Below are 12,516 nucleotides of genomic sequence, written 5' to 3'. Positions count from 1 at the left end.
TATCACCCACAAACAGACGGTTTGGTTGAGCGATATAACGGCTCCCTTAAGTTAACGTTAAAAAAATTGTTGTCGGGAAGAACTGGGATCAGCTATTGCCTCTGGCCCTCTTTGTGCTCCGTAGCCAGAAACAGTCTATTCTAGGGACTTCACCTTTCGAACTGTTGTTTGGGAGACCCCCCAGAACACTTCTCGAAATCACTAAAGACAGTTGGGAGACCGAGGGAGCACAGGACGCCGAGGCCCTTTTGGATTACACCAGGCAGTTACAGAGCCGGCTTCATAAACTCAGGACCCTGGCTCACGAGCACTTAGCAGTGGCTCAAACCAAACAGAAAACCCTTTATGATCGGGGTACAAAGTGGAGAGTACTAGATGTAGGTGACTGGGTTTTGATACTATTACCATCCTCTACACACAAAATGAGGAAGGAGTGGCAGGGACCCTTCAAGATCGTGAGGAAAATAGGACGCACGGCGTACTTGATACAATTAGGAAGAGGTAAAACCCAAATGTATCACATCAACTTGCTTAAAAAATGGCTAGGAACACCCCCTCAGGCAATCAATGTGGCGTCTCCTGTGTCCAATACAAGTCACACAGTTGCTGATGCTCCTATCAACCCAGAGCTGTCTGCCACCCAACAACAAGAAGTGAAAAACCTACTCATGTCTCATGCAGCGGTCTTCTCGGATCAACCGGGCCGTACCCACTTGGCGGAACACAGTATACCTACTCTGCCCAATGCAGTGGTAAAACAAAAGCCCTACCGCATCCCAGAGGCAAGGCGCATTGCGTTCCAGGAGGAGGTAGATAGTATGCTGAAATCCGGGATCATAGTGCCTTCCCACAGCAATTGGTGCTCCCCGGTGGTTCTAGTGCCTAAGCCGGACGGTAGTATCCGGTTCTGCATCGATTTCAGGGCCGTTAACCGGGTGTCTAAACAAGACGCATACCCCTTGCCTAGAGTCGATGAACTGCTGGAACGCCTCGGTGAGGCCCGGTACATCACCACCATCGATCTCACCAAGGGGTATTGGCAAATACCCCTTGCTCCTCAAGATATGGAAAAGACGGCGTTCTCAACCCCTTCTGGTCATTTCCATTTCACAGTACTCCCATTTGGACTGCATGGGGCGCCAGCTACGTTCCAGAGGGTCATGGATACACTGCTGGCACCTCACTTAGGATATGCGTCGGCCTACCTGGACGACATTGTGGTGTTTAGCAAAACATGGGAGGATCACTTAACACATCTTGGGAACATACTGACCAGTCTAAGGGAGGCCAATCTCCACGTTAACGCAAAGAAGTCCCGATTTGCTTTCCAGCAGGTCAAGTATCTCGGGTATCTCTTGGGGGAAGGACTGATTAAGCCTCAGACTGAGAAAATGGAAGCAATCAAGGCACTACCCTACCCCTCTACAAAGAAAGAACTCAGGGCCTTCTTGGGGTTGGTGGGTTACTATCGCCGTTTCATTGCTCAGTTTGCTAGTCTGGCAGGGCCCCTCACTGACCTACTTGGGAAAAACACCAAGTCTGCTACACTCCCCTCCCCTTCTGTTGTACAGTCTTCGGCCTTCCAGGCTTTGAAGGACGCCTTGACTTCTTCCTCTGTTCTGGTGTCTCCTGAGTTCCTCAAACCTTTCATACTCCAGACGGACGCCTCTGGAGTGGGTATTGGTGCGGTTCTTTCTCAGGTGGATGCGAATGGTGCCGAGAGACCTGTGCTCTTTATTAGTCGCAAACTGTTTCCGAGGGAGCAGGCTTATTCTACCATCGAGAAGGAATGCCTGGCTGTCCGTTGGGGTGTGGAGAAGTTGAGGTACTATCTCGAGGGGAGGCCCTTTGTGTTGTATACTGATCATGCTCCCTTGACTTGGCTCCAGCGCAACCGGGGGAACAATGACCGCATCCTGCGTTGGTTCCTGGCCCTACAGCCGTACCAGATTGAGGTCCGTCACAGGAAAGGTTCCTTGCAGGGTAATGTTGACTTTCTGTCCCGGTATCCTGTTTCCCCCGATCGGGTCAATCCTGGGGGTGGGATGTGTCACGAAGCCGGGCTCCCTGACCTGGACGGGCTCCCTGACGTGGACGGACGGGGTGTGCCTGCTAACGTCTCTTCCTTTCCACCCCGTCCGCAGGATCCTTATGACGTTTCCTGGGCTTCCGGCTCTGCCTCCGACACGTCAGTTTCCATGTCCCGCCTCTATGACGACAGGGGCGTGTTCTCAGACAGCGTCTACACACAGCCACTCAGGTGCCTGGATGACTTCTACCGCTGACCAATCACGGGAGCTGGGGGCGTTTAAGGAAGCCCCGTCTCATTCCTTCAGCGCGGAACCTTCGGAAAGCAGACCGGAAGACGAGGAAGACGCCGCCAAGGAGGAAGAAGGAGGAACCGTCGTGGAACCGCTGTTGAGACCCCTGGAGCAGAGACTCGACAAGCCAGGAGGCCAACGTTTCCATGAGCCGCCCCGCCACACTTCCAAGGGAGAAGTGTGGCTTCACAAGGTACGAGGGCGTTTTCAGGGGTTGTTTTCCTCACGGGGTGGGAACGGGTAAGCCTGAGGGTGGACACTCTCGCCGTGCCTTGCCATCCTGCACTCATACGCAGCTATAGACGGTGGTAGTCCCCTGGTGATCCCTCACTACCCAAACCCCCCTCTCACTTTGTATATATCGAACTCAGTCCCTAATGTGGCTCTTTTCTTTTTCTCGAGTTCATCCCCGGAGCAAGCAGGCCATCTCTCATTGAGGCAAGACCGGATGTGAAGACCTCGACGGTTCCTCGTGGGAGTGCTGCCACGCCTATGTTTTTTTGTACTTTACCCCTTTTTGATTACAAGCAACCCGGTATTATTGAAGTAAATAATAAAAAACCGGTTACAGACTCATTCAAACTTGTGGCGACTCTCCTTCACCCGACCCCCCTTCCCACATACAGATATGAGGTAGCATGTCATAGTAGGAAGGTAGGTCATCAAATCAATGTACAAATATTACAAATAGTACAAATATAAGGTAGCATGGCATAGTAGGAAGGTAGGTCGTCAAATCAATGTAAATAGTACAAATATAACAAAAAGTACAGATATGAGGGAGCATGGACAATCAGTTCAATAATACAAATAAAACACATGTGTATAGGAATCAGACCGGTAATACTGATCGACGCAAAGTAAATCAAACGTAGTAGTACAGGTGTATTTAGCCATGAGGATAGTTTTAACTTCTTTCTTAAAAAGAAGAGTGGAGGAGAGGAGTCTGGTTTCAGGAGGGAGTGAGTTCCAGATCCTGGGCGCCATTCCTGAGAAGGAGCGTTTGTAAGTTTTTTCCTTCCGGAATCTTCGAGGCTTCAGCAGAAGATTGTTTGTACTTCTGGTGGTTCTGGACCCGCCGGAAATTGTCAACTTCTGCGTGAGGTAGCCAGGTGATTTCAGGTGTATCGCCTTGTGCGTCATGCAGGCAATTTTCAGCTGTATTCTGGCTTCAAAAGGCAGCCAGTTCAGGGATTTAAAGTCAGGGGAGATATGTGAATGTTTTTTAGATCCAGTGATGAGTCTTGCTGCCGCGTTTAGTGAAGCTCTTAGGGGTGCAGTTGTAGTTAGGAGGAGGCCACAGAGGGCCACGCTGCCGTAGTCTATGCGAGGGATGACTAGTGCTTGTACTGCGGTTTGGAAGTCTTTGGCTGGGAGGAAGGGTTTAAGTTTCCTCAAGGTATTTATTTGGAGGTTCGCCTCCTTGGTTGCCTTGCTGATATGCTGCTGCATGTTGAGGTTGGTGTCAAGTGTTATGCCTAAAGATTTTGCTGAATCCACGATGGTCGGTTGGACATTGAGTGCAGTTAGGTGCTTAAGCCATGTTTGTGTGGAAGATATTTTCGTGGGAGGTGAGATCAGGAGGAACTCAGTTTTCATGGCATTGAGTTTGAGGTGGTTATCGGTCAGCCAAGATTGGGTGCTTCTGATCGTTGAGTTCAGACGCATAATGTCTTTGGGGGATTGCAGCTTGAGATATAGTTGAGTGTCATCGGCGTACATGTGAAAGTGTACATTGGATGCATGTAGCAGGGTGGTCAGAGGTTCCATTACTAGGTTGAATAAAGTAGGGGATAGGCATGAACCTTGGGGGACACCTAACGAAACAGGTACTGGAGAGGACATCAAGTTTTTGCTCTTGAATTTTTGAGACCGGTTGTGTAGAAAGGAAGTGAACCACTGGAGAACAGTCCCAGAGAGACCCATTCTAGTGTTTAAGAGATCGAGTAAGTTCTCATGTTTCACAGAGTCGAATGCTGAGGAGAGGTCAAGAAGGATGAGGAGGCAGGTATCATTTTGATCTAAAATTTGGAGGGCGTCGTCAATTATGTGAGTCATAGCGGTTTCAGTGCTGTGCCCTGCTCGGAAGCCTGATTGATGAGCGTGGAGGAGATCAAACTGTTCTATGTGCTTTGTCAGTTGTAGTTGGACGCATTTTTCCAACAGTTTGGCGAGAGTGGGAATGTTGGTAATCGGACGGTAGTTGTTTAGATCAGTGGGGTCGGCTGTTGGTTTCTTCAGTAAAGGTGTAACTTGTCCAACTTTGAGGGAGTCAGGGATGGTTCCTTGTTGAAGTGAGCTATTGATAATTTCAGTCCAGAGTGGGAGGAGCAAAGGGGTGAAGTCTTTTACGGCGCTAGCAGGAAGAGGGTCAGTTAGGTGATTGGATGGTTTCAGGGTGCTGAGTATTCTGTCAATTTCATCTTCAGAGTAGGTGCCAAAGGATGACCATGTCGCATTGTTTTTTAGTTCATTGGGTGTTATGCAGTGGGGTTTTGAGTAAAGGCTTGCGTCAATGAGGAGATCGCTCCTTATGTTGTCAGTTTTTTGGTTAAAGAAGGCAGAGAAATCTTCACAGGAAGGAGCAGTGCCCATAATGTCAACAGCTGGGGGTTGTTCTTTAGATTGTGATCGGATTAGCTCGAACAGTTTACTTGGACGGTTTTTTGCTTGGTCGAGCTGGACTCTGAAGAACTCTGATTTTGAGCGTTTTATTTTCCTGAAGTATGCGTTTCTCTTTTTCCTCAGAATTTTTTAAGTGCAGTGTCGAGGGAACAGATCTCCAGGTGCGCTCTGCCATTCGCATAGCCCGTCTGTCTTCATTGAGGCTCCCGTTGTACCAGGGGTTGGAGATCTTGGTGGAGACTCTTTTCAGTTGCATCGGTGCAGCCTCATTGATTATTGAGGCCATGGTGTTGAGATAGTGGTCAGTTAAGTACTGAACGTCAGTAGGGGGGAGTAGGAGATTCCAGCTGTTAAGGGGTCGAGAGTTTGGATTGAGTTTCCTCAGGTCTCTTTTCCAAACTTTGGGCTTGGAGAATTGGACCGGGATACGTTTAACTTTTTCCTTGATGAAGAATGTGACGATATGGTGGTCTGACCAGTCACAAGGTTGGATTGAATCAAGTTGAATAGTGCCTTCTTTGGAGATGACAAGGTCGAGGATAGAGCCTTTGTCATGTGTCGGGCTGTTGCAGATTTGTGTGAGGTCAGAAGCGTTAAGGAAATTTTTGAGGCTATTAACCACTGCGTCACTGCAGTCATGCCAGTGAAGATTGTAATCGCCAAGGTAGATTTGTGTGTTTTGCCGTCCTGAGTTGATTGACATTGTGTCCATGAGTTGTTGGGAGAAGATGAGGTTGTCCCCAGGAGGGTGGTATATGATGTGTAGTGAACATACAGGTTTGTTTTCACTGATGACATCAAGGCAGACTTATTCACAGGAGGTAAGAGAAGGGGCGGTGACGTTATTAATTGAGAGGTTGTTCTTGTAAATGCATGCGATTCCGCCGCCTGTCTTGTTGGACCTGTCAAGTCTAATGATGCAGTAGTTGGGGGGGACTAGGATATCCATGATAGGAGTAGAGGATTCAGTTAGCCATGTTTCAGTTAGGATGGCTAAGTCAAGGTTCAGAGACATGATGAGGTCGCGACCTCCGGTGAGTGTTTTTGGGCCGATCTACAGTTGAGAAGTGTGCATTTGAGTCTGGGGGTGCAAGGGGAGGAGGATGGGTCTATGGTGAGAGGGATTTTAGTGAGGTTGTTGGGCACGGAGCATCTGTTGTTATGCGTGGGGTGTTTGAGAGGGTTGGAAAGAATCGTAGGAATGGACAGGTGTGTGGTGGCTAATAGGTTTCGGGTTGCCGGGACATATGTGCGGAGTAGGGTATGTATGTCGAGGTCCGAGAGAGTCTTGATAGTGCGCTGGGGGCGGTTGGAGGTATTGCGAGAGGGGATAGAGGTCCAATGTAAGGGGTGAGTGGGATGTGTCTTGATAGGGCGCTGGGGGCGGTTGGAGGTGTTGCGAGAGGGGATAGAGGTCCGATGTAATGGGTGAGTAGGATGTGAGGGGGAGTTGTTGTTTCGTTGAGAAGTGGTGGTGGGAGGGGGGTGTCTGGGGTGCGTGAGGAGTAACTCTTTGAGGGTGTGGATTACTTCTCTCACTTGGAGGAGGGTGGTCATGATTGTGTCCAGCGTGCAGTTGGGTAAGGAGTTGGGAGGGGGGGCGCTGAGGGAGAGCACGTGCCTAAGTGACTGGAGTATGGGGGGAGAGGGGTGGGGGTGTTATTGAGGTGATTGGAGTTGGAGTTGGGGGTGTTAGTGAGTGTGTTGGAGTTAGCGTAGGTAGCGATGTTGGGGGGGGAGGAGTGAGAGGATAAGTGACGGTGTTGGTGTTATTGGATAGGGAGTCAATGATAGGGGGGGTGAGGCAATTGCGGGACGTGTGGAGGAGGCAGGTCGTTGCGGGGGTGACAGTGTAGTAAAAGGGAGTGAGAGTGGGGGGGGGGGGAGGTTGAGGGAGAAGTTGGGGCCAGGAGTGGCGGGAGTGCAAAGAATGGGGGGGGGAACAGTTGAGGGAGGAGTGAGGGCTATGGGTGGCGGCAGAGCAGGGAGTGGAGGGGGAGATGTTGAGGGAGGAGTGTGGGCCAGGAGTGGCGTGAGTGCGAGGAGTGGGGGGGGAGATGTTGAGGGAGGAGTGGGGGCCAGGAGTGGCGGGAGTGCAAAGAGTGGGGGGGGTGGGGAGGTCGAGGGAGGAGTGGGGGCTAGGAGTGGCGGGGGTGGAGAGAGTGGGGGGGGGAGATGTGATGGGAGAGAGTCGTGTTGTGAGGATCAGAAGCGCTGAGTTGTTCTGAGAAGTTAGCTGGAAGTGTGGTGTTCTGGTTCAGTTGGAGTGGGGTAGAGGGGGTGGGGGTGTTGGTGGCGGGGGGGGAGATCCGCGTCTGGTGTTGAGGAGTGTGAGATATATGTAGCCAGGGGGTGATAGAGTGAAGTACTGGGGGGAGGGGGGAGGTGCGTGTTAGTGGAAGGAGGTGCTGTGAGGTCGATGATGTTGGTATTGGAGGCCGGATGGTGTGGGGACTGTGCGTTGGAAACGTATTCTTTGAAGGTGGGGAACAGGTTGTCAAAAAGGTCGAGGTTTCTGTCTGTGGATTGAATTAAGATGGTACCGTTATTGTAGATAGTGATGGATGCTCTAGCTGGGTAGAGCTGGGATGGTGTGGTGGAAAGTGTTATGCCATGGGCAGTTTTCTTGGAGGTCGAGATGGCGAGGAATGCTTTTCTCCATTGTGCTCTGCGTGCGGTGTAGAGAATGATATCGGTGTTCTTAGCTCCATTGATGAGGGAGAAGTAAGTGTCTAAAAAGGGCGTTTCAGGGTGGGACTTTAAGAAGTTGTGTTTAAAGCGTTTTGCGTTTTTTTTGGAGAGCTCTGGGGGTGTAATTAATTTTATATGTGTGTTTGCCCGTGAGTTCCATGTGGGACAAATGGGAAGAGGCAGGAGAAAAAGAAAAGTTAAGAAGTTAAGAAGTGTGTATGTAGGGGTAGAGAATTTGACTAGTCTAAGATGGCCGCTTCATTAGGAGTGGTGAAGAGATGAGGATTGACTAGTCCAAGATGGCCGCCGAGACAGAGAGGTAGCAAAGAGTACAGTAGTCCTATGTTTGTTATTATGCCCTTAGAACAGGGATGCAGACAAGTATCGAGGAAGTCCTGCTTCTAACTTGATAGGGGTAGCGGTGAGTCCTATGTCTATTTTGGAGGACCAAAGGAAGGGCAGAGCTTTAGTTTAGCTTTGTGAGGGTCTGGCAGTTTTTAGTTGCAAGTTTATGACCCCAGCCATTTTGGGTGAAAGATCTGTTTACTGGGAAAGTCAGGGAGATGGAGTCTAGTAAATACTACAGTTTTATTACTCCAGCCATTTTGGGTAGAGGATCACAAAGGTAAAGTCATGAAAATCACCTAAAAAGCGGTGCAAAAGTAAAAATAAAACACTGAGCAAGAGGCACGATACCTTGCCATAGTCCTGGGGTCCTTTTTGTCCGAGAGGAATGATCTGCTGGCATCAACACGCCCTTTACCTTTGTTGGTGTGTCGACTCCTCTTTTCGTTGTGTTTTTCATAGAAATAAATGAAACTCCATTAACGGAAGATAGCCGATGAAAGTGCTATCCCCGATCTTTTGCTTTTTTCAGTGCTTTTCCTGGGGGGGCGGGGCTAAGAGGCGCCTTCACTCCGTGTGATGTTACAGCGTGTAATCCGCTGTGCTCCTGCCGACCCGCTGCCCAGCTTTCCCAGCATTGCAGCCTCTTGCAGCTTTCCCGCTATTGCTCAGGGCCTCCGCCGCCAATTATCGCCATCACTCCCCGGGGCTGTCTGGGAAGACGGTGAAAGACGGTGAAGGATTCTAACGTGGATAATGCCACACAGGCCCGAACGCCACCACCTACCAGCGCCCAGGAGTACTGCTCACAAAAAAGTTCCAGAATCCAGTCTGACATGTGAGGAAAATTCCAGTCTGACGTGAGGAAAATTCTAAGGTAAGGAATCTGCGGCTAGAAGTCTATCAGATTCTGTATGTTTAATTTTGCTGTACCTTTCCCTAATACGTCTTGAAAAGCAAGCATTAAATTCAATAAAAATAATTCCTAGGCAACAAAAAATACCTATTGAAAATAAGGATTTACACAGTTAATAAACAAAGCCTCAGCATACTGACACAGCAAAAAAAAAATTTAAAATATTTTATTTTTATTTTGTTTCAGTGCATAAAAATCAATTGTTAAAACTAAAGCAACATCCGCATACAACCATACCAAATAATAGATATATCAATAATACAATAATACATTAAAAAACATGCGTTTCTAAAGATAAAAAATTGACAAGGTTTTTTCAAGAATTAATGTAGATATCTACTGAGTTGAGGATTTTTTTTATCAGTTTGGGGTATGTACAGGTATAGGTGATCTATGAGGTGATGGAGAAACTGGAACATCCTGAAGAGTACCACATTGTGGTGTGGATAGTGCCAGTAGAATGATGGGCTTAAGTGGAAGTTGAGTGTATGGTAGAGGCGGTAGTGTCAATGGTCTTAAAGAGACTTGCAAATGATCCTCTGCAGGTATGAGATATCTTGATTTTGTATGTAGTACAGAATCAGGGGTTCTATTTTATCAAAATAGACAGAAGCAAGGGTGTGGCTTGACCCTGAAGGGTGCCTAGAAGATGAACTTGATGTTGATCTTTCTGAAGTTGACCGAATGGTGGATTCTGGCATCAGTAATTCTTGGTGCCAAGATATGTCGTCTTGACTTAGACGATGGAGTCGAAGAATGCATCAATGTTAAGTGTTGACACTGTGGTGTCGATGCTATTGAAGAGCAGTGATGTGATGGTGCGGCTATTCTAACTATCGGCGTCGATAGAGCAAGCCCTGTAGTTGAGGGCGTCAATGCAGTTGGAATTGGTGTTGTAGTGGTGGTGTGCCAGAGTGGACACTGCCGGAGTAGTAGTGTCTCTCAAAAGCAAACACATCGGTGCCAATGGCCTGATCATCAACCAATACTCTCCTGAGCTTTCTAAGTATCTAGATTGATGACGGTGATGCCTTCAATGTTGTGTCTCACTTGATATACCCCAATGGGTGTCCCTTTCATGCCAGTAGCTTTTGGCAGCTGAAGAGGCCTAGTCCTTTTTCCTCAGTTTTTTTTAATTTTCATCTCTGAGTTTTTCCAAGTTTCCTCTAAGGTGAATTTCTTCCCCATCCTTCAGAGCTCTTTTAGACATTGTTTGGCAAGGACAGTCTTTTACAATGTGGTAGGATGGTAGACAGACCATGCACACATCATGCAAGTCTGAAGAAGCCTACCTTCTCCCACATTTGGGACACTTCACAAATAGTGAAGGCATAATGAAGGGAAATAAAATCCCTAAGTTGAAAAAATTACAAGGAAAGTCTTTAAACCTTGAGAAAACGGTGAGTGAAGTTTGTTTTTAATAATGAATTACTAGAGAAAAGCCATCGGAAAATTAGAGGTAAAACAGCTCTGAAGTGCTCTGAGAGGCAGTCAGCAAGAGCTGGAAAATAGAACTGAGCCTGTGAAACAAACTGCCAGTACAGTGCAGGCTGGGTAATGGATGCTGCTGGTTCTCAAAGTTACGGTGTATGTTGAGTGCAGCTGATGCACTTTGGACCAGACAGGGAGCTTGCCCTTCATTGTTTTCTCTGCAGTAGGGCTTTTAGGTCAGTGTTGTTATTGTAATGCATTTCCAAAATTAAATGTTGCAATATAATTCACAATTATAGTTATATCACTGTTGCTTTCTACAGAAAAAAATTCAGCTAAAGCTTGCCTGTCATGGACTTATGAAGGTATCACCAGACAGTTCTACATTGTAGCGGCTACCTCCAATGTCAAAAATATTCATATACAGAAGTGTTCCGGGGTCTCTGCACGCAGGCAGGACTATTCTAGATTGCGGACTATGAGTGAGAATCCTGCAGGCCAATTTCCCTATGTCACTATAAAAGCGCACTACCCACTTTATGCTGAATACATTGAGTTTATACTTCAAAAGTTGCAATAGGACTATCGACCTATTTAACTTATCTTGCCTTTGTTCGAGAGGGGCATCTGTTACCCAAAGGTCGGGTCCATGTTTGTTTCCTATCGATATCAGTAGATTTTGCTTTTTTGTATAATTTAATAAAAGTAATATATATATATATATTTTTTTTTTAAGTATTTGTTCGCCCAACTTATTATCTGTTGACCATCACTATTCCTTGCTGCACTTTCCAAAAGCAACAGTTCAATAATTCTTTCAATGGTCCACTCCATATGCATAATTCTTCTCTTGAGCTCTAAATCTTCATTGTTCTCAAAAGCACTCACTTTAATTTCTTTTTTTGATTTAGAAATGCTCTCCTTCAATTGTCCATTTAATCACATGGCAGGCTCCAATATACTTAACATGCATGCACTTGAAACAGGTAAACTATATTCATCTGTGTTAAACTTATTTTCCTTCTATGCCACTCCACTTCCCAATAATTACCTCTTAAACTCCTCCAGAGGGCTGGTTGTTTGAGAATGAGCTGATGGCGAAACTGGCTCTGGTTTCAAGCTGTTAGTGAAGGCGTGAAGATGCTTCACAAGGAGGCGCACAACCAACACATGCTCCTCAGTGGGGTTGAATGATTCCTGGTGGTAGAGTTGGAAAATAGGGAGAAGACTTATTTCTCAGTTAAAGTTATTAGTATCTCTACAACATACTAAAGTAGCCCTTTAGTCTAAGAGGTCAGCAAAGCAAAGAGGAAAAATGAGCAAAGGTAATTTAAGTAAATTTGACGTTAGGTAATGGGAATTGTCAGTGTAGTAAATATGTGAGATATTGTTACATACACTCTAATTACATCATTACAGTGAAGAAGTACAGAGTAGAGTTTCCACACTTGTTGCTAGTGTAATTAAATGGATTTGAGTAACCTTCTGAACAGCAACCTATGTCTGCGTGTACGGCATCTATTTAATAAAAATACAAAAAAATCAGTACAAGTGATAACTCTGTGGCCTTAGACACCTGTTAAGAGCATTCTTGTTAGCAAAAAAACAGCTCTTACCTCTAGGGTGCTGGTGTGTTAAATTTGTACAACGTGATTGGGCCGTTTACTATCAAACATGGAGGCATGTAAGGTCAGTGGAACCTGTGAGCTGCACTACTACCCAAAGTCAGAAAATAAAAAAACTTTGCACCCTAAGTTGTGCTGATGCTGTCTGAAGTGTAAGCATGTAAAATATCTGATACAAGACACAACTGTATTGTCTGTGGTGTGGGCCAGTACAATATGTGCATCCTGAGACATAGTCCTGTCTAAAGTTAGTGTACAGAAACAATTGTGTAAACTGGAGGGTTGGAGACTAGATATAGGGCTGCTGCCTATAATGTGGGTTTAGATAAAGTGTTGGGAAGAAACGAGATAGAAGACAGTTTGTGGCTAGAGAGCTAAGTCTAAAAGATCTCTGCAACCCGATAGACCGATCGACTATCGGATTAGGAAGGATCGGTGCAATCTGAGAAATAGTTTATATGTTCAATGGAAGAGCCCACACAATCTTTGTTCTTAACAGAAATCAGCAACGGTACAGACTATAATTTAAGCATAAGCTGAATAATACTTTTACCATCTGTTA

At 46.7% G+C, this 12,516-nt stretch overlaps 1 protein-coding gene across 4 annotated transcripts in view; it reads right to left on the bottom strand.

Moving 5' to 3' along the window:
- The window catches only part of SMPD4 (sphingomyelin phosphodiesterase 4), a 641,449-nt gene that overhangs the window by 179,916 nt on the left and 449,017 nt on the right, over positions 1 to 12,516 (bottom strand). For all 4 annotated transcript variants that reach the window (XM_078667774.1, XM_078667777.1, XM_078667775.1 and 1 more), the window contains one exon: positions 11,381 to 11,526. In XM_078667774.1, the coding sequence (XP_078523900.1) occupies positions 11,381 to 11,526 (146 nt within the window). The remainder of the gene's footprint in view (positions 1 to 11,380; positions 11,527 to 12,516) is intronic.

Source organism: Lissotriton helveticus, chromosome 11 (genome assembly GCF_964261635.1).
Source record: "Lissotriton helveticus chromosome 11, aLisHel1.1, whole genome shotgun sequence".
NCBI lineage: Eukaryota > Metazoa > Chordata > Amphibia > Caudata > Salamandridae > Lissotriton > Lissotriton helveticus.
This window is presented reverse-complemented; position numbering and strand designations above follow the sequence as displayed.